This window comes from Dermatophagoides farinae, chromosome 9 (genome assembly GCF_024713945.1).
Source record: "Dermatophagoides farinae isolate YC_2012a chromosome 9, ASM2471394v1, whole genome shotgun sequence".
NCBI lineage: Eukaryota > Metazoa > Arthropoda > Arachnida > Sarcoptiformes > Pyroglyphidae > Dermatophagoides > Dermatophagoides farinae.
In genome coordinates, this window is record NC_134685.1 from 2,202,141 (window position 1) to 2,229,837 (window position 27,697).

Sequence of the window (27,697 nt, forward strand, 5' to 3'; positions counted from 1 at the left end):
GAAAAAAAACGAAAAAAAAATTACCATATTCTTTAATATTACGACTAGTCTGACTGAATAGATTGTCCATGAATGTTGTAAAATTTATATTCGGTTCCTGTCCAGATGATGATGATGATGATGGATCGACAGGTGTCGGCGGTGATGGTAATAATAAATCATCATTATTGTTGTTGTTGTTGTTGTTGTTTATATCATCAATATTGATTGAAGCTAATTCAGCATCAGTTAAACGATGATTACAATCGATACCAATATAACCAATATCACATGTACATGTATTTATATTTGAACATTGGCCATGACCAGAACAAATTTCACCAATAATATTTGTTGGACATCCACCACCAACACTACCACCAGAAGACGAATCACTGCCCATTATTGTATCCATTAATAAGGTTATCGATGTACATGTTTGATTTATGCAAATCTTTTTGTATATATAAAATAATGAAATGAAATGATTCGATGAAAAAAAATTTCTGAACAACAAACCTTATTATCGGCACATTTTGTTCCATCCTGTATAAGACCCATATTGATAATATCTTCACGAATTGAACCACTTGCAACTTTACATTCAAATTCAATACCACCAGTATAGACCATTGTACGAGAATATTCCTGATTTTTGGCTTTAAACAATGGTACTTGATTACCAAATTGACATTGTAATGAACCGCACATTAAATTCCTATTCATATGAATGAAAGAAAATTTTTTTTTTTAGAAAAAAAAACAAATAAGAATCTGCATCATCATCATCATCTGTTCTTTCACTAATCACCTAATTATAGCCAAACTGTGGATAATATGGATTTTAGCAATGAACAAAAAAAAATTCCTAGTGTTCACTGGGCGTGTGTGTGTGTGTGGTAGGCGTATTATTTTTTAGTCAAATTAATTTTCATTCGATTCCAAACTTGCCACTACCGCTACAACTAGGGATGGCTATTAAGAGAGAGAGAGAAAAAAAATTTTCGATTTTTTTTTTCATTATTATGGTTTTGTCAGATTCTTTTCTCCATCATCAATTTCCATTATTTAATTCTAAGAAGAAAAAAAAATTCCAGACAAAAAAATAAAGAGAATATTCACTTGGCCACCAATGATGGCGCTTTGTTGCATACATTTGTCACAATTGAATAAAAAAATTTGAACAATAAGTAACAATGTCCAATGTTGTTTCCGGATTGTTGGATTTGTTCGTTAGTTTTTGTTTGTTTGTTTGTTTACAAGACAAACAACCATGCAAGTTTTTTGTTGTTGTTGTTGTTGTTGTAAAACTAAATTCGGGATTCAGTATATATTCTGTTTTATGCGATTTATTTATGTTCTGAATTTAATTGATATATGTTCCGGACAATCATCATTTGATTTCAAATGATATAAAGTTTTCATCATCAAACAGACAAACAAACGACACAAGCATGTGTGTGTGTGTGTGTGTGTCATTAACACTATCAGGTTCATTAATTTCATTGTCATCATCATCATCATCATCAACATTGATGATCATTAGCATCGAATGATGCTCAAATGATCATCAATGAAGCTGATTACAACTTTTGATGATGATGAAAAAAAAAATTTTTTTTTTAACAAAAAAAACGGGTCTTTTTTTCCCCCCCAATGTAACAAAAAAAAGGGTTAAAATAAGAATTCAATTGAAGAAAGTTCATCCTGATAATAATAATAATGATGATGATGACGTTGATGATGAAATTAAAATGAAATTAAAATTGAAATCAAAAATCAAATGACTTACTCTTCACTACATTTTAAATGTTGTCCATTTGTATCCATACCACAATTACCACGTATTGTACCTTGTGCATTAAATTGTTTATAACAAATAGATTCTGATGCTTTTGAATTTTCACCCCATAATATTGAACATTGTCTATCCAATATTGGACATTCACCATTATAACAGAATCCATTGCCATCATTACATATTTGGCCATTTCGTTTATAAACATCTGGTGGACACTGTATATATATATATATCGTATATGTTTTTTTTTTTTTTTGATTGGTAGGGCGCGTTTTGGATCGATCGATTGATTTTTTTTATCATTGAACAATATGGTTGATGGTACGGTTGGTTTGGTTGTTGACCAAATTGAAGATGTCAGCAGAAAACAAAACAAAAAAAAGTTTGTTATATTATGACCAGACGGATGAATGATGTTATTGATATTTTCATTTTTTTTTTCGTTGCAAACAAAATAAAAAAAAACGGAGAAAAAAATTAAATTAATCAATTTTCATTAATTGATTGATTGATTGATTATGAATATGAATATGAATATGAAGCTGAAAAAAAACATCTTTTCATCATCAATACTGTATTTACCTCACCATTATGGCCATCACAACGTTCAGGTAGATCGCATTCATCAGCAGCCATACGGCATACATGTCCCATTGGTTTTAGCTTTATTTAGCATTTTACAGTGTTTAGTGGTTTGTTTTGCGTTTTTTCCGTTCGTCAAAACATAAAAAAAAATGAAAATGAAATCAAAAGAAAAATTAAAAATAAAAATCACTATACAACAACATTGCAGAAAAAATATTCGGCAATTTAATGATTTTTCTTTACAACCAAACAAACAGAAATATGAAAAAAAAATCACAAAAATATGACCTTAAGGGCAGAATTCTGTGATCATGATGATGGCAATGAATGAATCGAACCGGAAATAATGATATCGAATAAAGAGCTTCTTTTTTTCTATCAATAATCAAGTTGTGTGTTTGTGTTTGTGTATGTAGTGTATATAGTCAAGTGTTTTCTAGTTTCTAGTTCCCGAAAACAACAAAAAAAAAAAAACAGAAAACCAGAAATTTCTCAGGGCATAATTAAGACTTTGAAAAAATTCTGTTATATAACAGAATAACAGAATTTTCTCAAAGTATCACACAACAAATGATATCATCAATCGATTGTTATTTTTGTCGTAAATAATACTGTAAATAACATAAAGCATAAACATAACTTTTTGTCTCCAATACCAGTGTTGTTGTTGTTGTTGTTCCAAATGGAACAAATGATAATAATAATGTTGTTGTTGTCATCATCATCATTAGAATTTTCTCTTTTTTTTTTGGTTATCATTTCCTTCTAAAAGAATGGATAACATTTTTCACTGAAAAAAATAAAGAAAAAACAAACCAAAAAAAAAAAACAGAAACGAAACAAATCAAATCAAATTAACCCCTTTATTTATTTATTTATTTTTTTCGTCGATTGATTCTGATTCTGACCAAAAAAAAAAAAAAAGTTTTTTTCTGTCTTGTTTGCTGTTTGTTTGTTTGTCTGTTTGTTTTGTTTATTTACTTCATTCATACACAAAACATTCTATCAGTATAGTTGAGCTAGAATCGGTTTCCATTTCAAATTTGGTTCGATTCCAGTATTTCCATTTATTCATTCATTCATTCATTCATTTGACTGTGTGTGTGTGTGTGGTTCCCAACAAAGAAAAAAAACTAACTAAATTCTTTCCTTCCATTCTTCATTCATTTTTTTTCTCTCTCTCTCTCTCTCTCTCTGCAAGTGTAGAATAAGTGTGTGTGTGTGGACATGAATGAATGGCTAAAAGAATTTCGGAACTAACACACACACACATGCACACATTCTATGAATTCCTATTCAATTCTGATGAATGGGCAATGACGGCGGCGATGATGATGATGATGATAATGATAATAAGCATCATTCTTATATCTTTTTTTTTCTTCGTCGTCGTCGTCGTCCATGTTTTGTATTTGATAATAATATTGGACAATCAAAATTTTTTTTTCTTCGTTTTTTTTTTTGCTTGAATGATACAATATTTTTCATCATAATAATAATATATAAAATATATAATAGTTTAGTAGTCATCATCATCATCATCGTCGAGTTATTGTCATTGTCATAAATGATGATAATGATGGCAACAACAACAACAACAACAACAAAAGAAATCTCAATCTTTTCACATTAAAACAGAGAAACATTTTTTTTTCTTCACATTATGCTATGATACTGTATTTCTAGTATATAGACATTCATTTTTTTTTTTGGAATTTGAATGAATGAATGAAAATTTCCCAAAAATAAAAAAAAATGAATGGACAGTAACGGCAACAACAAGAAAGAAAAAAGAAAGTGAGAAAATTCACACACACACACACACACACACACATTGATGTCTCAATTCTAGACTTAATTTTCATTCATATGTGGAAAAAAAATGAATTTCGATATTTTAAAAAATCGATCTATTTATAAAATTACACACACACACACACAGACAGAGAGAGAATCAATATCTGATAGTTTGATCAGAAATTTTATTCATAGAGATTATTCATCTTTATGGTATGATATATTCATGAGCTGTGTGCTGAACAAACAAACAAACACACCCTACATCCTTGAATCGCAAAAAAAATTTCTAATTCTGTTCTAACAATATTCGCATTGGTGAATACTAGTTACATCATCATCATCATCATCGTCGACGTCACTTTGGTTCTTTTTTTTCTGGATCAAATTGATCATAATTAAATTAGATTCTATACTGACTGACTAAACATACACACACACACACACACACACACAGACAGATATCATATGTAAAGACAGACAAGCAATCCAAAAAAAAGGGCACAAGGGACATTTATATATATATGAATAGTACAAACAAAAAAAAAAAATAGAAAATTCAATGATCCAAGAATCAAAAAGAATAATGATGAAGCATAAAGAGAGAGAGAGAAAAGAATGTGTGCAACTATTTTGCAAAATTTAAATGGACAATTAACCATACAATCATCATGGATATTTGTCCAAATAAATGTTTCCATAAGAATTTGTATATGTTTGTCTAAATGACAACAAAAAAAAATCAAACAAATCAGAATCATTGGATCAATTTAAATGAGCGCGCGCACACACTGAGAGAGATTGGAAAAATTTTCCACAAATCAATATTAATTGGCCAGACGTTTTTTTTCAGTGGATCATCTTGATGATTTTGATGATGATGATGATGATGAACTTCAACTGATGGTTTTTATTTCATGAGAAAACTTTTTTTGCAATAAAAAAACTTTTTCTCGGAAAAATAAAACAAGAAAAAAAAGTTTCATTTCGATCGATAATCATCATCATCAACATCATCATCAATGATTAATAATAATATGATTTTTAAAAAGCAAAAATGACAATCATATTTACCTTACAATCAGTACAGCAAGCACCATTTGAACATTCAGCTTCAACACGTAATTTACATGTGATTGGATCACAGCATGGATCTTTTTGGCTACATTCTTGAAATGATCCACAATCACATTCTTCTTCATCTTCAATAATACCATTACCACATGAACGAAAATCTTCCAATTGATTTGGTTTATTGAATAAACATATACCATGGCCAATTTGTAAGGCATTATTATAATCATCCATTGAACATTTACTAAAATGATATGGTTGCATTCGATCATCATTTAAAATATTTTTAGCCATTATACAGCCCCACCAATCATTACATTTACATGTGGATCCTATGTTTTTAGCATTTTTTTTTTGTTAGAATTTAAAAACGAAAAAAAATTTCATCATTTCTCAAACATTCTTACCTGATGTTCCATGTTGTGTAGAATGATCCATATTACCAACAACAGTACCAATAGCAGTGATCAATGTATCTTTGGTTTCTTCATCATGTCCCATGCCGATATTATGGCCAAGCATATGTGTTACCGATGATGCTGTTAAATGTGGTTCATAAATATTTGCATCTTGACTAACACCGACAGCTTTAGCCGTACATATACTATCCGGTACAGCCATACCAACTTCACCGGAACGAAATGGTCGACCACTAGAAAAAAAAATTAAGGAAAAAAAAGAGAAATCGGTGAATTCAAATCAAATCGGTATAGTAAATCAAAACCAAAAAAAAAAAAAAAAAAATTTAGAAAATTTTTTTTTTGTTTATGTCTGCACTATTTTTCACGCCCAGTTGAATCTAAACAAACGAATCCACCACCACCACCACCAACCAACCAACAACCGCCACCAACCACCACCCACAAAAAAAGACAGATTTTGCCAGCTTGATTGGTAAAATAAAAACAAAACAAAATTGAATGGAATAAAAACAAAATGAATATATCCACATACACACACGAACAGAGACAGAAAAAAAAACGCAAGGGCATCGAAAAAAACTTAATGAAAAAATCTATTGAACTGTTAACAATAATGATTGGGCGATGTAATCACGACGACGACGACGATGATGATGATGATGATAAAGTTGGAACAAAAGCTGAAAAATAAATATAGAAAAGAAATTCTCTTTTAGCCATTTCAGTAGTGAAATGATTCAAAGTTTGTTTTTTTTTTTTTTGCTTGCGTTTAGTAAAACAATCTTAATCATAATAATAACCGACCGTACATGGATGATGAATTCATTTAATTCTTTTTGGAATCTTTCTCAGACGACGACGACGACAATTGAACCGGAATAAATATAGGAAAGAGAAAAAAAACCAAAAATAAAACAAACAAAATGAAGAAGAATATTTATTTCTGCTGACAAAACAAACAAATAAATTTCAAATGTGACAGTAGATTTTCGATGTAAATAATCATTACCTTTTGGAATTTTTTGTTTTCTGTTTTATATTTTTGAAACTTTTTCCGGTAAGAGAAAAAAAACCAAAAAAAAAAAACAAAAAAAAAGTTTCCGAAAAAAAACACCAAATGAAATTAAAAACGACCAAAACAAAACAAAAAAAAAAAAATGAAATGAAAATTGAATGTCAATCATTTAATAGTTGTGTTTCTTGTGAACAAAAAAAACTTGAAAAGTTTTCAAATTTTCATTTTTCTTCTTCTTTTGTTGATGGAATTTTTTCTTTCTTCAAAAGTTAATCGAATCATATAGATCTTATCAGATCAATTATTTTTTCCTTTTCATTTTCTCTTCTGCTAGTAGAAAGTTTGTTTGTTTATTCCAACATCATGATGATATTCTCATTCATTCATTCATTTTTAAGATGAATTTAATTAAAAAAAAAAATGAAATTCTTTACCATGTTGAGTTGTTGTTGTTGTTGTTCATTTCCGGTTATGCCATCGTTCTCACATAAGAACGAGAGCGAATGGGAGAGAGAGAGAGAGAGAAGAAAAACTTTATAATTAAATTTCATCATCAATCTTTCATCATGATGACAATGAATGAATGATGATAATGTGTGTGCAAGTTAATGGAACACATTGGTGGTTCCTGAACTGGTTTATTTTCAATCAATTTTTTTCCAATGATTATTATTACTAGGAATTTTTGTTGTTTTTTTGGTTTTTGATTTGATTTTTTTTTTGTCATCCAAATTAAAAATTGAAATAATAATCAAGTGACTTTTTTTGAACAACAAAAGTGAAAAAAAAATCATCAAGTGTTTTCTTCATTCTTTGATCATCATCATCATCATCATACTTGAAATCAACAATCACGACTAGACTTGAATTGAATTGAATGGAATGGAATTGAATTCTAATTGTGAAAAAAAAACGAAAAAACTTTACCACTTTATGGATAGTGAATATATATAAATAAAGTGGTCATCAAATGAAATTGTCACAATCATCATTCTATTTTGAGAGAAATGTGTCAAATGTGATAATAATAATAATTTGTCTTTATTCTTTTATTATTCTTCTATTTCGTTTGTTTTGGTTTCGAGACAGAATAAAAAAAAAAAATTCTTCGTTCTCATTATTTTTCGGATCCACGAAAAAAAAATGCAAAAGCAAAAAAAAACTTGGATGTGATGGATCGTTGTTATCATCATCATCATCATCATCATCAATGGCGTATTGATTCAATTCAATTGAATTCATTTTCACATTATTTCTTCTTCTTCTTTTTTTTCTGGTTTGATGGTTGGTTGAATAGCAAAATGTTTGGATTACGTGCTTGGATTTTTATTATTTTCACAATGTGTATGTGTATGTGATATATGGTATACCATTTTGATTCTATGTGTGTGTGTGTGTGTGTGGCTCAAACACGCTCTTTCTCTCTATCTCTCTCTCGTTTTTCAATGTTTTTTTTAGGCAAACTGAATTTCATTTTTTTTTATTCTCTTCTCTGATCATTCTGGATCGATCTCGTGTGTGTGTGTGTGTGTATGTGACAAAGAGAATATAAAGTTTTTTTTTGTCGTCTATCTAAATTTTTTGAATCGAAAACAAAGACAATTTGCATTGCCCTTTTGCATTAATAGATCGGCTATATGAAAATGTGGATGATGATGATGATGATGACGATAGTGCAGAGAAATTCAATGCTTTTTATCATCATCTTCTATATATGAACAGGAAGAATAAAAAAAAAGAACGAAAAAAAAAATTCTAAATGGTAAAAAACAAAACAAAACAAAACAAAAAAATTTATGGTCGATATCATTAACCGTATATAAATGAAACAACAACAACAACAACAAAAACAAACAGGCACGAATTGAAAGAATTCAAGCAAAAAAACGAAAAAAAAATTCCCGAATCGGTCATGAAGATGAACGATTTTTTTTTTGTTTTGTTTGCAGCATCATCCATATAGAATATAAATGATGATCATGATCTTGATCATGGTGGTGGTTTCGGTTAAATGAATCAAATGTTTTTATATCGAATATGGACGAAATTATCGATACATTTCTGTGTGTGTGTGTGTGAAAAACAACAACAACAACAACAACAATCGAATTCTTTGAATATATAAAAAGGGTGGTGATGGGTAGTTGTTGTTTCTTCTAATGATAATCATATGATCATCATGATCATCATGATCATCATGATGATGATGATGATTGTAGCAGATGTTTATTTCAATGCTACAAAAAAAACACGATAATGTTTTAAAACACAAAAAGAATTTCAAATCATAATGGAACGTTGAAACAAATCACATCATCATCGATATTTGTTTTTTTTTTTGATGCTTGAAAAAAACCACAAATCTACAAAATTCATTTCATCACACACAAACACACATTTGACATGACAAAAAAATTTGTCGATCAGTATAAAAAATGTCAAATGTGTCTGTGTGTGTGTTTATGTAAACATTAAATTGGTGTATATTTTCATTTTTCTTGCTTCTCAATATATGATGTGATTATGGAAATAATGATGATGATCATGATCATCATCATCATTGTGATGATGATGATTATTATACTTATTCAATATTGAAAAAAGAGTCAACGTATTGCAATGTATTGGAATGTTGTATGTAAATAAAATAAAAAAAAATTCACGCCAACACACCAACAACACACAACACACTGCATTGCCATAAAATAACCGAAATTTCGGAAAATTTTCTAATGGCAAACAACAACAACAACAACAATTTGTTTTTATTGTTGAATCAAATGAACCACACATACACACACACACACACACACATCCGAGACATGTAAAAAACCATTTTAAAATTATTGTTTCACAAACAAACAAACAAATGTAATATCCGGATGATGATTTTTTTTTCTTTCTATTTCATTTTGTTGTTGTTGTTGTTGTTGTTATTTTCTCTTTGAATAACAAACAAATAAAATGTATGTTTTGATGAATGGAACAAAAAAAAAAAAAAAAAACAATCATCATCAACAAAAGGGAGTAGAGGTGCATAACGGATTCTTTGTGGGCGTGGTTGTTGTTTTTTTTGTTGATGAATAAAGTGACATATATTTCCGAGTTTTTTTTTATTATTCTGTTAACAGAATAAAAAAACAAAAAAAAAAAAAAACAAAACAAATACAACTACTTACACTAAAAGATGTGCTGCATCCATTGTAATTTTATATAATTTTCTTGATGCATATTCCATAAAATTGAGCAATGTTTGTCTTACATCATCACGAACATCGATTTGATTACCATTTGCCCATGTTTCAACATAAACAACCGATACACGTGTATTGATTAAACGAAAATAAACATCAACACAGTTGATTATTTGCAATGCATCATTTATAACATCCATACGGCTATTATTACGTGATATGAACTTTTTATTGTCGTTTTGTTTTGTTTGGTTTGTTTGGTTTTGAAAAAAAAGAGAAAAGAAAAAAAAATTTTTTTTGGTTTTTGAATAATAACAAAAAAAAAACTAATTTAAATTTTTAATTAATATTACAACATTGATACAAACATACCATTCCTTGATCCAATACGATTGCTAATTCAATGAATTTATCTACAGCACGTACATCACGTTTTCTAGTATTTTTTCTATTATCATCATCAATATTGAGATCTTTTTCTATATTATCATCATTTATTGTTGTTGATTGTGTTGAAACAATGTTGTTGTTGTTGTTGTTGTTGTTCATTATCATTGTAGATGATGATTGTTGTTGTTGTAATTCTTGAAATAATTTTGTTGCCATATTATGATGTTGTTGTTGTTGTAGTTGACGTTGTGCAGCAGCCGCTGCAACTGAATGTATTGGACGTTTCCGGTATTGTTTAAAACCCCATTCATGCATACGTGTATTACCACATGTATGTTTTGTTGGCCGTAATGAATCTGGACTAAAATAACGATATATTACATGTGGATGGCGATGCTGTACATAAAGAGAAGGAAAAAAAATCCATTATTTATCAATCGATTGATAAATAAATGATCAATCAAACAAACAAACAAACAATCAATCAATCAATTAATTAATTACCGATAGATCACCACCATAGAATGGATGTATAACAAATGTTTCATTTTGTAAATGTATCACTCCGCTAAAATTATTTTGGAAAAAGAGTAGAAGAGAGTAAAAGTGGCAAATTAATATTCTGGAAAAAAATTCATTCATTCATTATCAATTATGTATTATCAACAAAGAATAGAATAGAATGTTATTTATGAAGAGAACATTCTCTTGCTTACACACATACATTCCATATACATTCAAGCAATAGAATACACATACCTAATCCCATGGCAAGTACTGAATGCTGCCAATGCGCCAGGATAATCCCTGATTGTTCCATGGTAATAACAGTTTTCATATTCCTATTTTTTTCCCCCGTTATCATCACACCATTGAATTCCAACAAATATTAAATGAAAACAAAAGAATAAAGAACATTTATATGAATAAAATGATTAAGCGAAAAAAAACCACAATTCAATATTGAATCGAAAGAAAAAAAAACCCAAGAATATCGTTAATAATGACAATAATACTCCTCATACACTTGACAACAACAACAACAACAACGATTGCCTGTAACCTTTTCTTCCACCCACTACAATTCAGTTTGGTTAGTTAAGTCCAGTGAATGAATTGTTTGTTTCGATCTGTTTCCCAAGAGAGAATCCAGAATCACAAATATTATATTATATACGGGAAAAAAAGGAAAAAAAAGTTGGGAAAACTTTCAGAATCATTTTCCTATCTCAAAAGTTTCTCGATCTACTTTTTTTTCTTTTGCATTTCCACTTTGATCGGGTTAATCCTATATAAATAATGTTCCCATTTCAAATTGGTGATTGTTGTTGTTGCGGTTGTTCCAGATTACATACAAATTTTCATTCCATCATCGTCTCTATAGATCCACAGCAAAGAATCAAGTTTTCATGGAAAAAAAATTCTTCCGGGATAAACTTAAGATTATCATACATACACACAAATGTCAGTTGCACAACATGCAATTTTTCTTTCCTCTTTAAATGTGTCTTTTGTGTGCGTCTAGAAGCAATCACATTGCGAGAAAAAAAAAATCTATTTTTATCGGAGAAAAAAAAAACCAAATCAGGTTTTTGACCAATTGACAATTTCTAGAATTCGATTGCAAAAATCTTTTGAATATTTCGTATATTAAACAAGTATAGAACTGAATAATCAAGTAGAATATATATACACATACATTCTGCACTCATTTCAACATATAGTATCTATATATTCTGTTGATGATGAAAATCAATAAATCTTTTTTTTTCATCAATATCTTTTTCCTATGCACATGTATGCTTATATATAATTATATGGTGAAAAAAAAAATCTTCAACCATTCATCAATTCAATGAGAATAGTCAACGATCCGTTTTTGATAAAGAATTTTTTTTTCTTTCTAGTTCAATTGAATAGAAATGTAAATAAAATAAAAATTGTCATTCCAAACATCATTCATTTCTTTTCATATAATGAATTGAATTGAAAATAAAAAAAAAGAAAATTACCTGTGTGGAGATATGTTGTGCACCTTCCGGTAGTAAATGTTTTTGTACTAAATTCGGTGCTAATAAAAATCTATATATGAAAAAAAAGTGAAGAAAAACAAATTTAGTTATAAACAATTGATAATTGATTTATTGTATTGGACATATACATACGAATTGAGCTCCAGATCAAGGCGAAACTTGTAATTAAAGGCTTTGATTGTAAATGATGTATGCTGATAATGGCGATCCACTTGACCAGTCTGTGTGTCAAAAATGAATAATTTTTTTAATGATTAAAAAAAACCACAACAAAAATGAAGTCATCATTACCTTATTAGCCAATAAATCTCGTGTTGAAATGCCCATTTTTTCATGTTTACGTATCTGTACTGGGAATGTTACCTCATAAAAACGACTTGGTATACTTGAAATTAATCGTTCATTTTCCGGATATTGACGGGTTAATCGTTCAACTTCGGCTATAGATTATAACAAAAAAAAAGAGAAAACACAACAAAATTAATAATTTATCATCAATTCATCGAATTAAATGATAAAAAAAAATGAATTTCGACATACCAACTTGTCTATGGTCTAAATCACCACGATATTGATCAAATTCTGTAAAGTTTTGAAAAAAAATGAAACAGAATAAAAAACGACATATTTTAGTGAATATGAAAAAATTAATAATTTATACAAAATAGCCGAAAATTGGCCATATAATTAAAGAATTTGTAATAAGAAAAACACACAGTTTTTCAACCTTCCAAAAAAAACCGTTCCATTTCGGTCGAAATAGAATCGAACACAAATAAACAGATCAAACAGATTTTCAGATTATTCGATGTTTTTTTTTTAGTTCGTCGAACTATCATCACAACAAATGATGATGACACGCAAACATGCATGACAAACATCAATTTTCTTTTGAATCTTTTTTTTTTGTTTGGTTTTATTCAGAATCATAGAGAAGGAGAGAGAACGAAAGTTCCAAATGAACCACGATACATGTCGCATATTGTTGCTGAAATTCTGTTGTTGTTATCATGATCTATATGAATTTTTGTTCGTTTTTTTTATCCTTTTTTTTCACTTTATCATGTGAATCGATAGAAATATGACAAATGCACACACACACACACACACACACCTTGAATGAGATTTCATATCATAATAGTGAGTATTATAATGAATGGTAGATGAATTTGTCAAATTCAACAACAACAACAACAACAACAAATGATTTTCCATCCGATAATGGTGAGTAGATCATTCAAAAAAAAAATTTTTTTTATTCAAATTTTCAGGTTAAAATTAGATCTACAACAACAACAAAAATCTGCTGATTCTATTCAATAATACACAAGTGAAAATTATTCTTTCACACACACACACACACACACGAATGGCTGACATTTGATTAAGTGTGTGTGTGTGTGTGTTTGTTCGAATCAAATGATCGAAGAATAGAAAATTTGAATTTGAATCCAAAATCAAAATGTGTATGTGTATTATCATGACAATATTTTTTTTCCTGATTATTTCCATTTCAAATCTATTTATCATATCATTATCATTTTTTTTCTATCTTTACATAAAAAACAGATTTTTTTTCCTGAGACTTATATCACCTTTACACACACACACACACATATGCACAAATGTCGGCTTACCTGAAAAAAATTTCTATCAAAAAAAAAAAACACCCAGAATAATCAACATGATGATGATGATGATATCGATAGATATCGGTAGGTATGACCATATATAAACATACGATCCACCACCACCATCATGGAATAATGGAAAAAATTTCAGTACTGGCCAACCAGACAAAACAAAAATTCGTTTGTCCATAATTTCAATAATTTAAATAATTCTGTCATTTTTATTCAATTTTTGTTCATTTTTTTCCATTTTTCTCTTAGTGAATACAGAGAGAGAGAAAAAAAATCATTTTAAAATGAAAAATGTATTCAATTTGAAAGCCAAAACAACAACAACAACAAAAGTAGCGGCAGAAAACAATGAACATAAAATGAGGATGACGATGATGATGATGATGATGAAGCCAAACAAAAGCCGTTTCCCAACGATGATGATGATGATGATGAGAGAAATCCAGTTAGAAAAAAAAAGAATAAAACAAAACAGAAAAAAATGGAAACCCAGTAAAATAAAATAAAATAAAACAATGGAAACAAATTTCCGGCTGATTTCAAGTGATTCATACAATTGAATTTATTTTATTATTATGTTCATCGTATAACGAAATAGAGAGAGAGAGTGAGAGATGAAATTGTCATTGTCGTTTAGGATTGAATATGTGACAATGACGATGGAAACCAGAGAGAGAAAGAGAGAGAGAGAGAAAGGGGAAACAAGAATTCTGATTTGAAACCAGATGGAACAACATGGAACAACATGGAACAACAACAACAACAATGGCCTTTTTTTTAGCAAATGTGGATAGAGGTGAAAATATTATCTGCTAGAAGCATACATTGTAAAAATGATGTGTGTGTGTGTATGACAAACCAATTTTTATATTTCCAGAAGAAAAAAAAAATTCTTTCAAAACGATAGTTTCCATATGGTATCCACGAATATAAACGAACAAAAAAAAAAAATCTTTTCTGATCGAAAAAAAAACACTGAAAAAACCAACGAACGAATTAATGAATGAAATTCCGATTCTGAGTCGATCCATTTTTCATTCAGACACACACACACACACACACGGATTCAGACAAAATATGTTATTGTTACCCTTTTTATTCTGTTTCGGTTAGCCATTCAGCCACACACACACACACACATAAAAAAATGTTCCAAAAAAAAAATTGGAACAAATCATACAAATAGTCATGGGCCTTAGTATTGGTTTGTTCTACAAAAAAAATGGATTTTTAGTCGATTTTTCAACAATGAAAATGCAATAACCACTAGACCACCATCATGTACATACATAGATTTAAATTTCATTTTCATTTCCGTTTGATTGTAATCTCTTTGTATAGCACAAACACACACCAAAAAAAGGAAGGGGTGGTTGTGTGTTGCTGTGATTCTACAATGATGATGATGATGATGATGTAAATTTGATGATTGATGTTAAATTAGCCATCACTATTGCGTGTTTTGTTATTGCTATATATATATAATATATATTGTGATGATGGTAGATTTATCGTTTTTTTTATTTTATATATATATAAAACGATAAATAAATGTAACACATCAATCTAAAGTGTGTATGTGTATATACCATCATCATCATCATCATGAATCTAAAATCATAGAATGGAATATACTACTAGTAGTAGTTTTTTTTTTAAGAAAATAAAATTGAAAACAACTATCTATAACATCGTCATGATGATGATGATGAGCGAGTGAGTGAGTGAGATATAAAAGCTTTTACTTTTTGCATATCACCATCATCATCATCATCATTATTTGTTATGAGAAATTTGTTTCATGATGCAGTTGTAAAGAAAAAAAAACACTAACGTTATGAAAACTTTGATGGTTTCTTCGTCGTCGTCGTCGTCGTCGTCATCGTTGTTGTTGTTGTTGTCAGTCAAAATTCTTTTCATTTTTTTTCTTTTACGTTGGTTAAATTATAAACTTTTTTTCTCCTATTTTTTTTTCGTTCCGTTTCATCAACATTAAATACACTTGGAAAGATTTTTTTCTCTCTCTCTCTCTCTCTCTTTCATTACATGGCCAAGTAAAGTTTACAGGGAAAAAGTTTTTTTTTCCTTCTCTCCATTCTTGATTGTTGAATCAATCGTCAACCACAGAAAAAAATCTCTCTTTTTGTTGTTGTTGTTGTTGTTGCTTCACACAACAAGAAACTTTCATTTTGAATTCAAAAAAAAAAAAATTATTATCATCATCAGGATTGATTGAATGATTATGATTAATTGATTGATTGAAAATGTTCTGCAAACACAATAATAACATTCATTCATTCATTCATACATCGTTACAGTAGAAACAAAAAAAAAAACAATTCAAAATTGATTGATTACTGAGATCAGAGATCCACATTTGAACTGAAATATAACCAAATAGAAAGAGAAAGAAAAAGTGTGTAAAAAAAAAAATTTGGTTCGAAACCAACAACAACCAAAATCAATTTCCGATTCCAGGAAAAAAAAACAAATCGTACATCATATTTCAATCGTATATTACACACATACCGGAATAATGTGATGATGATGACATTAACGCTGATGCTGATGATAATAATGGTGATGATGATGATGATGATGATGAATTTGACATGATAATAATGTTGGAAGCATTGGCAGTTGATAATAATGATTGTTGTTGTAACAATAAAACAATAATTGTAATAAAAATAATAATAATCGAACGATAATCATTAAATGTCATCGTCATTGATTGTTGAATTTGTTGACGATTTTGTTCCGGTCGTCGATGTTTTTTTCTTCTAGTTTTTTTCATCATCATCATCGATGTTAACGTGTTATTATTATCATCATCATCATCATTATTGTTATAATTTATTTTTAATTTATATTTAGATTTTGGCCATATTTTCCATTTAGTTAAAATAGAATTGGAATATTCATATTCATGATTATTGTTGTCGTTGTTGTTGTTGTTGTTGTTCAAATGTGATTGATGTTTAGTAGCAGTGATCATTATCATTGATCTTTTATGTTAATTTTTTTTCTCTCTTTTTCTGTTATCTTCAAATGATGATGATGATGATGATGAGGTAGTTGAATGAATTATAGTTGAATTTAGACCTATAATAATATCGAATAATGATAATTGACGTTCATAGTGGATGATGATGATGATGAAGACGATACAAATCGATTACGTAATCAATAATGAGAAAAAGGAGGAGCAATCGATGTGTGTATAAAGATTGTGATAAAATTTTTTTTTTTGTTTCAAGTTCAACACACACACACACAATCTGATCACAATTTAAACATATTGATGATGCTGATCATCATCAGTTTGGTTATATAATGATGTTCGATTATTTTGACATAGAAAAAAAAATGTCAAATGAAAGGATGGGCTAAAATAATACAGTAGACTATAGTTCAAATACACGAACAAAAAAAAAGGCCCAGAATCACAAAAAAAAAAAAAAAAAACACTGGCAGATAAAAAAAACCGTCAACCTCGAATATTTTGATTGAAGATCTGTGTGTGTGTGAATTATATATAATTAATTAACTTATTAATTAAGCTGATGATGATGATGATGATGATGCTGATGATAGCTGTGTGTGTGTGTGTGTGTCATTAAAATTTAGTCATAATGTCAATGATGAATTTCCAACAGATTAAACAGTGGGGGAAAAAAATTGTTGTTCCACTTCAAGTTCGGCTGTTGTCATGGCTGTATGGGATAGACAAAAAAAAATTGATGATCAGAATTAGTTTAGAAAATAACAAAAAAAAAAACAAAAAAAAATTTTCCAGAATTTTTTTTTCATATTTACTCATCATCATCATCATCATTTTTTCCCTTAAAAATTCAGCTGGTGTAACATTTGTTTTTTTTTCTCTCTTTATAATTGAACGGATAATCAAAAGAACAGAATGAAAAGAAAAAAAAATTCCTCGTTATTGTGTCCAAGTAAAAACAGAATTTACCCGGAATTAATTAATAATCCGGAATCATCATCATCGATTGCAATATGCGCATGAAAACGACGACGAATAATAAAAAAAAACGAATCAAAACACAGATTCTGATTATTCGAAACGAATCGACATAAAAAAATTCTTTATTTAATCAATTGAATTTTACAACAACTACAACAACAACAACGAAAAAAAAAATTCAATTTTCAAACCAAAAAAAATCTGTTCAATTTCATCGGTGATTATTATTATTGTAATTTTTTTTTACCCCTTCTATACAACACAACGTTAAACAACAACAACAACAAAAGTCTTGCGTAAAGAATCGATAGAATATAAATGAGTATAAGTGTTGAAAAAAAAGAAAGAATTGAAAAGCGTGAAAATGAAAATTCTTATCCACCACTATTCTTCACTGTTCATTGTGTGTGTGTGTGTGTATGGTGTTGCATCATAATGAGCAAAGATATATCTCGATGATCCAAAAAAATATATATATATAAAAAATCAACATCTACATTCTAACTTTGAAAATCTCTCTAAAGATTGTTCAATCTTTAAATTCAAATAATGAAATAAGAATAGCTTGAAATTCAGCTGTTCGACAACAACAACAGCAACAACAACAACAACACAAGAATGAATTGAATCGAATGATGATGATGATGATGATGATGATGATGAAGATGATAATGATGAACAAATATATTCGATGAGTTATCGAATATGGAACATATATAACAAAAAGAAAAAAAAATTTCTAGAATTGATTCCAAACACAGAATCAGCAGCAGCAGCAGCTGTTTCGATTCCATATTTTTCCCTTCATCATCATTCGATTCAGTTTTTTTTTTATATTCAAACACAAAATGCCTAACGGATTTGTATGTTTCGTAAATTTTTTTTTTCATTTTTATTTTCATATTCGAAAAATATAGACTTAAGTAGCCTGAATATTGTGTGTGTGTGTGTGTGTGTGTGTGTGTGTGTGTGTGTGTGTGTGTGTGTGTGTGTGTGTGAGAATTGAATGATAATGATGTGTGTGTGTGTGTGTGTGTGTGTGTGTGTGTGTGTGTGTGTGTGTGGATGTTCCAGAAACAGCTTTTTTTTTGCTTAAATTCCAACACACACACACACAACTGAATGACGTACAAAGTTTAGAAATTTTTTTTAGAGTTTTTTTTCCCCATTTATATCTATAGAAGATATGTGTGTGTGTGTTTTGGCATATAAATGCATCTTATTCTTATCGGCATCGAATATATAAATTTTATTTTCATTTTTTTTCTGTCTCTTTCTCTCTCTCTCTCTCTCTCTCTCTCTAAAATTGAAAAATTCTGGATCAAAAGGGAATCAATAATAATCGCAAATGGTATTGGATGAATGGTGGTGGCAAAAAAATCTTTATCCGTTATGATCCGATTGATTTGAAATGAAGAAAAAAATTATTCTATCATTCTTTCTCGATTTCTCGAAAGAAGATTATGAATTTTGAAGAAAAGAAAAAAATATGAATCGAAATACATCATCATCATCATCATCACTATCCATTATTATTTGTCCGCCTTTCGATGGACAAAACTATCAATCGATCGATTCGCAAGTTATATCGAAATAATGGCGATTTTTTTCGCAATGTAAAAAAATAGAAAATAAGAAGAAAAAAAATTAGCCGCAAGCCTGAATAAAGCTCACAACAAGTTTTTTGACTTTCAATCATCTAATTAGCGTTTTCTTCACTTGTTTTTATTTCAATTTTTTTTTTGTATCATCATGGTGTGTCAGCATTTTAAACAAAAAAAAAACGGTACCAACGATTCCTACTTTTTTTTGCTTTCAACATTCTTTGGTAACCAATGTTTTTTTTTCTATGGGCGAGGAGCGAATAAATGAGAATCAGTAGATTCTATTCACAAGCAGATGAATCATTATTATCATAGGTAGTTAGGTAGTTAGGTAGCTAGGTTTTTTCAGTTCAGAATAAAAAAAAGAATTAATTAAACATTCATCAAATTAATTAATCAATTAAACAATAACGAAATGATACGCAAATAAAAAACGAATGATGTTATTGTGAATGCTTTGTTGTTGTTGTTGTTGTAAAAAAAATTGATTTTTTCTGTTTTTTTCCTCCAACACAAACACACCCACCATCACAGTTCATTATAAACACTACACCCACCATCATTCAGCAGTGTGTTATTCTTATCTATTCAAACACATCTATTTAGAATGATGCAGAATATTCAATTCGTTTGCATTCTTTTTTTTTCTTTGTTTCATTTCTCAACAATCATCATCATCATCATCATCAACATCAAATGAACATGACGTGAAATGGCTATCGATGCAAAAAAAAATGAAAATAAAAAAAAATTCCGGATTCTACATTATTATTATTTTATTGCACTGAGTGTGTGTCTGTGTTTGTGTTTTTTCTGGATTATTTTGAAAAATTTAAAATTTTCATTTCTTTAGGCTCATCATATTCATTCATTTTTTGCTTATTCGGCTAAAAAAAATTTTATTTTTGGCTGCTTTTTTTTCATCTTTGAATATGAATGATTCAAATTTCGATGAATCACAATGAAAAAACGAGTTCGATTCGATTGTTTCTGGATGATGATCATGATGATGGTGGTGGTGGTGGTGGTTCCAAAACACTTTGTTCCATATTTGATTCCAAGAAAATATTTCTCTGTTCCAGGTACATTCATTGAACAGGATAGATATAGGTAGATACCATTTATGAAATCACAAGTGATGGTGAAGGAAGTTGATGAATAAAGAATTTGAAAGCAAAAAAAAAAAAAAAAGACAGTTTATGGAAATTTATTGAATATATAAACTCTTTTTTTTTGTCAATGTTTCTTCCTCTTCTTTTTTCCATCTTTTTCTATTAGATCACCATCATCGACACACACACACACACACAAAGTTATTATTAAAATATGAAAATGTCATGTCAACACATGTGTAAATCATAATAATAATAATAATAATAATGAATCAAAACAAAACTTACAACTTTTTTCTATGAAAGGTGAAACAAAAACAAACAGAATAAAAAAATTGTTTCTTTTTTTTCATTGTGTCATCATCAATAGATTTGATTAGATCAGATCAGATCAGATCAGATTTTTCACACAACTAGAAACACAATCAGAACATGTACACGCAATAAATCGATACATTGAATGAATCAAGATATTTATAGAATGTAGTCCTCCATAATGACCACCATCATCATCATCATTTAGATCACACCGTTCAAATAATCACCTAAAATGGGCGTGTGTTTTGCAATGATGATGCTAATGACATTATTATTTATTATAATAATGATGATGATTTAAACTTTGTTGTTGTTGTTGTTGTTGTTGTTTTAACAAGTTTTCAACAAACAAAAAAAAATCACAAACACACACCCACTCACTAAAAATACAATTGTCATATGATTGAATTCATAACATTGATGAAATTATCTGACCAGCAAAAAAAAAGATTAAGATATCAGAATCACACACACACACACACACACACATGCACAAACACCCACACAGACCAACACACAGAAAGAATATTTGCAGTTCTAATCACCACTTTGATTCTGTAGTCCAAAAAACAAAAACAACAACAACAACAACATAATCGGGAAGCACATAACACCAAACCTGATCGCATGGATTCAAACGATCAACTAAACAACAGAGAAAATTTTTTTTGAAAAAAAAAGAAATGAACCAAAGAAAAAAAAATTATAACATTGATAAAATGGTAAAAAAAAATGGCAATTGAATTCTGTGTGTGTGTGTTCGATATGGAAAGATATATAGAAAATGTCAGAGAATGCGCACGAAAAAAAAATTGAGATAACAAAAGAAATGTTCAATGAATGAATGTAAAAAAAAAATTGTTAAGAATCTTTTTTTTTCTGGTTCTGGATCTAAAAATGGTTTTCATCGACCGGTCGGTCTCTCTCTCTCTCTCTCTCTGTTTTTTCGGTCTATGGTAATTCAACCACAATAGTTTAGTGAATGATAATGATGGTGGTAGTAGTAAATGGACTAGTGGTCAACAAATATAATATTAGCAATCCAAACGAGATATTTAGTGATTCCGGTTAAGGAATGGAATATAAACACAATGTATATAGATGTTTGTTGTGTATGTGTGTGTGTGTGTGTGTACGTCATTCGTGAATCATGAGATAAAATCACTAACAAATTCCTGTAGAAAAAAAATCGTTAATAATGAACTATATTGTTTCATTAAATTTAAAGCAAAAAAAAAAAAAATCAAATTCAAAATTTTCAAATATAAAATCATCAAAACTTTTGCAACAAACATACACACACACATATATACATAAATGGCACATGAATTTAAGAATGTTGTAAATATTCAGAAAAAAAAGTTGAATAAATTGGCCAGAAAGAAAAAGAAATTGTAACTTTTTTTTTGTTCTGCCAAAACAAAACCACAACCACAACAACGATGACGACGACGACGACGACGACTACGAAAGAATGAAGAAAACAAAACAATAAAAGAGGAAAAAAGTTTTTAAATAAAAAAAATTTCAGCTAAAAAAACAAGTTTTTTTTCCCTCAAAGCAAAGAGTTTTCTATTTTTAATTCCGGTTATTTTATTTCAATCCTTATGCTGGGTAGAAATAGAAAAATGGCTATTTCGAAACACCCATTACACACACACACACACACCCATACGATGTCGTCATTTTAATCAAGTTAAAAGCATATTAATTGTCTTACATTGTGTTACAATGTGAGATTTGTTTTTCCAATCAAAATTATTGTATTTTGTTGTTGTTGTTGTTGTTGGCTATTGTTTTGTATCGACAACAACAACAATAGCCGACAAAAAAAATGCAGAGATTGTCCAAAATTAAAATGATTATAATAATAGTAATATATTCCGAAATGATGATGATTTAGAATTATTTTTATAACTTGATGCAAAAAAAAACAACTAAGAACTAGATACAAATCAATAATATAAATACAATTCAAAGTGAAATATATATATATATAAATTGTAAGATTTTTCGATCGATTCTTATCGATCCAAAATTGTAATAATGATAATAATCATCATCATCATCATCATCATTTGCTTTAATGCAAATGTTTCTTTGGAATTCACATTCTTCACACACACACACACACACACACACACACACACACACACATGCAGAAGAGTAAAAAATGTGGAGAACAAGAAAAAGAACAAAAAAAAAAAAAAGAAACCAGACTTACATGGAGAGAACACGAACCAAATTAATCAAATTATAATATGTTTTCAGTGTGTGTGTGTGTGTTTCTGTATTCGAATAAAACATCTACACACACACACAGAACATTGATGTGATGACAAGAATCTTGAATTTTTTCTTATTCATGATGATGATGATGATGAAAATGCGCCAAAAAATAAAAAATAAAAATAAAGGAAATGAGAAACACTTTTGTAAATGAGAAAAAAAACGAACGAACCAATTTTTCCATTTCTCCAGTTTTTTTTCACTTGATTTCAAATCGATTTCCACACACACACACACACACACACACACACCAACACCACACACACATTCATTTGAATATGAGAAACAATAATCACATGAACATGAATTTTTTTTTGTTTCTGTTTTTTTCACAAAATTCAATAATTTCAATGATTAAATTGAACCGGATGATTATGATAATGACGATATAGTAGTAGTAGTAGTAGTAGTAGTATTGGTGGCTAATTCCATTTCATTTGTTTTTAACAATAATACAGCAATGATGTAGAATGGAAATGGATCGTCATCGTTTTCATGACACTTAATCGATCATATTTTTTTTAGGTTCGTAGTCTTTTTTCTGTTGAATTTGATTTGATCTTCAAAAAGATGGAATTCATTCATTGATTCATTTTTTTTTTTTTTGAAAATGAAAATGAAAAATTTTTCATTTCTCTCTCCATTTTTTTTTATCTTCAGAATTTAATTTGATAAACGAATCGAATTGTGAGAGAATCATTAATCGATTGAATAAACGATCGGATTTGATTGGATTGAATCGAATCAGAATCTGATGATGATTGGATTTTTTTTTCATTTCATCATATCAATGGTGATGATCATTGTTAACATGATGATTATGTGTGTGTGTGTGGCGTGTGGTGGTGGTGATGATCACCAATAAAATTGTAACCGGCGACATTTGAATCATCAAAACAATAATTCCAAAAGACGTGTGGATAATGCTGAGAATGCAATTTTTGTTTTCTTCTCATCAAACAATAATAACAATTCATTAATCGAGAAACATACCAAACACACAATTCAAGAAAACCATAAAATACAGATCCTGTAAGAGAGAAAAAAAATTGATAAGAAAATGATAATAACAAGAAAAGACAGGATACAAACGAAATGACGATGATGATGATGATGATGATCAATATATATTGGACATTCGATGGACAAATGTCACCACACACACACACACACAAATACGAAAACAAACAAAATCAATGGACAAACCAAACACCAACAAAACAATGAATGAATGAAACAATTTAATTTATCAAATTGATTCACAAATAGAAAAATATTGATGTTAAAAATGTCGTGTGATCAATGATGTTTGATTTTTTTTTGTTCTCTTTATTGTTTTACACATTCGATAATAATAATACAAAAAAAAATCGAGAATATGAAACAACAACAACAACAAAAAAAAAGACAAATTCGAATGGTTTTATTATTTGTCTATTTTGTTATGATGATGATGACAAAAATTGAAAACATTTCTGTAAAGTTTCTCGGATGAATTTTTATTTTCATGGAAATTTTCTCAAATTTAAAAAAAAAATTTAGTTCGCTTTTGTTCATTATTGTATTGTGTTTATTTGTTCGAATCATAATTATTGGACATATCGGTTATTATTAAATATTTTACCGACAAACAAAACAAAAAAAAATTCTCTTTCTCGATTCAAGGAATTCCAACAGAAAAAAAATAATCAACAACAATACCAATGAAATGAATGCCTAAGAATGTACAGAATAATTCATCAATGAATGAAAGCGAAATGGCCAAAGACAGAGAGAGAGAGAGAGAGAAAGAGAATTACAAAATGCAATTCAATTTAATCCAATTTCAAATATCAAATAATTCATCGAATGTACGAGATCCATTGGCTATTGATCAAACACACACACACACACAAAATCTATTTCCATTTCAGAGTTTTTTTTTCCAAATAATAAAAGAGAATTCATTTCTTATATTTGGGCACCATACACACACACACACCATACAATAATACATCATACAGAATTTGTCTTTCGTTTAAACATTATGACGATTGTTGGTAATATTATCAAGAAAAAAAAAAAGATTTAGGTTAAGTAAACACACAAAATGAGAGTGAGAGAACATGAACAAACGGAATGATTTCTTTTGTTTTTTTTTTCTTTCTTTATTCACCAAATTTCCATTCCATTCCATTCAATTCACATCACACACACACACAGACAATTGTCTTTTCTTTAGCTAAAAATTCTTGGTCTTCTTGGTTTAGTTTGGTCTTTGTCATCATAATCATCATCGTCGTCGTCGGTATATATTTGTTTAAATGTTTATCTTTGTGTATTTGAAATCGCATTCACAATCATTCATTGCAAATAGAATGTGCCAAAAAAAAAATCTATACATACACACAAATCTTGAATGTTTGATATATTGGATCAAAAAAAATTTGAACGAAAATGATATTTATATCAGGAAATAGAAATGAAAAAAAAAATTGTAATCAATAAAATTATTCTATATTTCCATTTTTAAAATTTACAAAATCATCATTTTTTGTGTCCACAATTGGCCATATGGCCAAGTAATATATTTTTCTGATTGTTTGAAAAATACGATTCCTCCAAAAAAAACTTTAATTGGCCTTTTCGTAGACATAATTTTTTTTGGCTGTTTGTACAAAGATGACGTACAATTACAGATCAAGATGATCAAGACTTGTTTGATGAATGAATGTAAATATTCTCATTATTCAACAATGCAACAAACATTATGAAACTTTTTCATTATTGGTGAATTCATTGGTGCAACAACAACAACAACAACAACAACAATCAAAGTGTTTTTATATGTTCAAAAAAGTACATACCTTTTTTCACAGAATTTCAATATTCAGCGGATTAATTATTATTATTATTATTCATGTTACTTGATTATCATAAGATTCGATTTTCACGTATACGTTAAACATTCGACATATCAATGGTGATGATGATGGTGATGTTCTGTTATATCAGAATCAGAAAATGTTCTTTTTTCTTTCTTTCAATTGTAACGTTTTTTTTTATACACTGATGAAAACAAATATCATGAAGAAATGAGAAGATCTAATATAACATTTTCTTTCTGTGATGATGTTGTTGGAAACAAAATAATAATAATTCTGTGTATAAAACAGACCAATAATACCAACGAATGGATCAATAATATTATTATTCTGTTATTATTATGTTCTGGATCGACAATTCTGGGTGTGTTGTAGTTGATTTTTTTTTTAGTTTCTTTAGTTCCCGGCCCAATAATAATGGATCCAGATGATTTTTTATATACCCAAAAACAACAACATAGATAAAATATATACGAATACTATTTTTTTTTCTCTTCTTGAACAACAAAACAAAACAACATAATCTGTAAACAATAGTGGTGGGTGGATGATTGGTTGGTTGTATGTATGTTTATGATATACGGGATCATATCATATAAAACAGTTTCGCTAAAATCATTCGGGAAAAAAAATTGTTTAGATATTTTTTCGGTTATTATTATTATTATACAGTATATATAAAAAAACAATACGATTCTTCTTTTTAGTTCCAAGAATGTACAATGTTTTTTGTCGTTGTTGTTGTTGTTGTTGTTGTTGTCCAAGCCAGAGATCACATAATTTCAGAGGGGCATTTTCATATACACATTTGTCGATTACTAAGAAATAATATTTAAGAAACAAAACAAAACAAAAAAAAATTCAGATCGAAAATGAACCAAACATACTGAAAATCATACTGAACAATGGCAGAAATATATTTATCGATCCATGATGATGAGACCAACAAAGAAAAATGGTTTCCATTTCTATTTATCTCTTGGGGCTTTTTTTTTTTTTTGCTGGAATCTTGTCACAATCATCATCATCATCATCATAATTGGTGGCCAACAATCATCACTTAGAATGGTTGATAATTATTCAATTCATTCACATAGATATTGGAAATCGAATACAATCGAAAAATATCGATATTTTTATCGCGATAGTCAATCGTGTGCGTAAACATCACTACCACCCCCATCACCACCAAACAAAGGAAAATTTTCTGGAAATTCAAATTAGACAATTAATCAGAAAAACAACAACAACAACAACAACAAAACGAATTTGTTAAATGATCCAATTATCCAGATTGTTCGAATATCGATTCAACTGATGATGATGGTGGTTCACAATCAGAATTCATTCGATTCTTGTTTATTATGATTTTTTTTTGTTTGTTTGTTTTGTTTCAAAAAAAAAAAAAAAAATTAATGATAATTCTTTTACAATGATGTCGTCCTTTTTTGTTTTCTTTTTAAAGAAGAAAAAAGAATTATTCTCATTCAAAATTCAATGATAAACAAAAAAAAAAATCGATTCCATTTTTTACTCATACATACAAAATGATCATTATATGAGAAAGTTCTCTCTCTCTCTCTTGGATCGAT

General features: G+C 28.8%; 1 protein-coding gene across 7 annotated transcripts in view; it reads right to left on the minus strand.

Moving 5' to 3' along the window:
- Positions 1-23,310, minus strand: part of mmd (disintegrin and metalloproteinase domain-containing protein mind-meld) — a 42,751-nt gene extending 19,441 nt beyond the window's left edge. For 4 of the 7 annotated variants that reach the window (XM_075733850.1, XM_075733849.1, XM_075733848.1 and 1 more), the window contains exons 1-16: positions 20,923-21,568; positions 16,463-17,649; positions 12,831-12,872; positions 12,582-12,730; positions 12,423-12,511; positions 12,270-12,339; positions 11,017-11,099; positions 10,762-10,825; positions 10,240-10,653; positions 9,853-10,091; positions 5,644-5,888; positions 5,237-5,568; positions 2,363-2,443; positions 1,772-1,995; positions 499-697; positions 25-433 (exon numbers count right to left, since the gene is read on the minus strand). In XM_075733850.1, coding sequence (XP_075589965.1) covers positions 25-433; positions 499-697; positions 1,772-1,995; positions 2,363-2,443; positions 5,237-5,568; positions 5,644-5,888; positions 9,853-10,091; positions 10,240-10,653; positions 10,762-10,825; positions 11,017-11,099; positions 12,270-12,339; positions 12,423-12,511; positions 12,582-12,730; positions 12,831-12,872; positions 16,463-16,937 — 3,115 coding nt within the window. In that variant the 5' untranslated portion in view covers positions 16,938-17,649; positions 20,923-21,568. Of the gene's footprint in view, positions 1-24; positions 434-498; positions 698-1,771; positions 1,996-2,362; positions 2,444-5,236; positions 5,569-5,643; positions 5,889-9,852; positions 10,092-10,239; positions 10,654-10,761; positions 10,826-11,016; positions 11,100-12,269; positions 12,340-12,422; positions 12,512-12,581; positions 12,731-12,830; positions 12,873-16,462; positions 17,650-20,922; positions 21,569-22,255; positions 22,295-23,176 lie in introns of those variants that run through there. The other 3 variants (XM_075733846.1, XM_075733847.1, XM_075733845.1) reach the window with 3 other exon arrangements.
- Between the last annotated feature and the right edge of the window lie 4,387 nt (positions 23,311-27,697).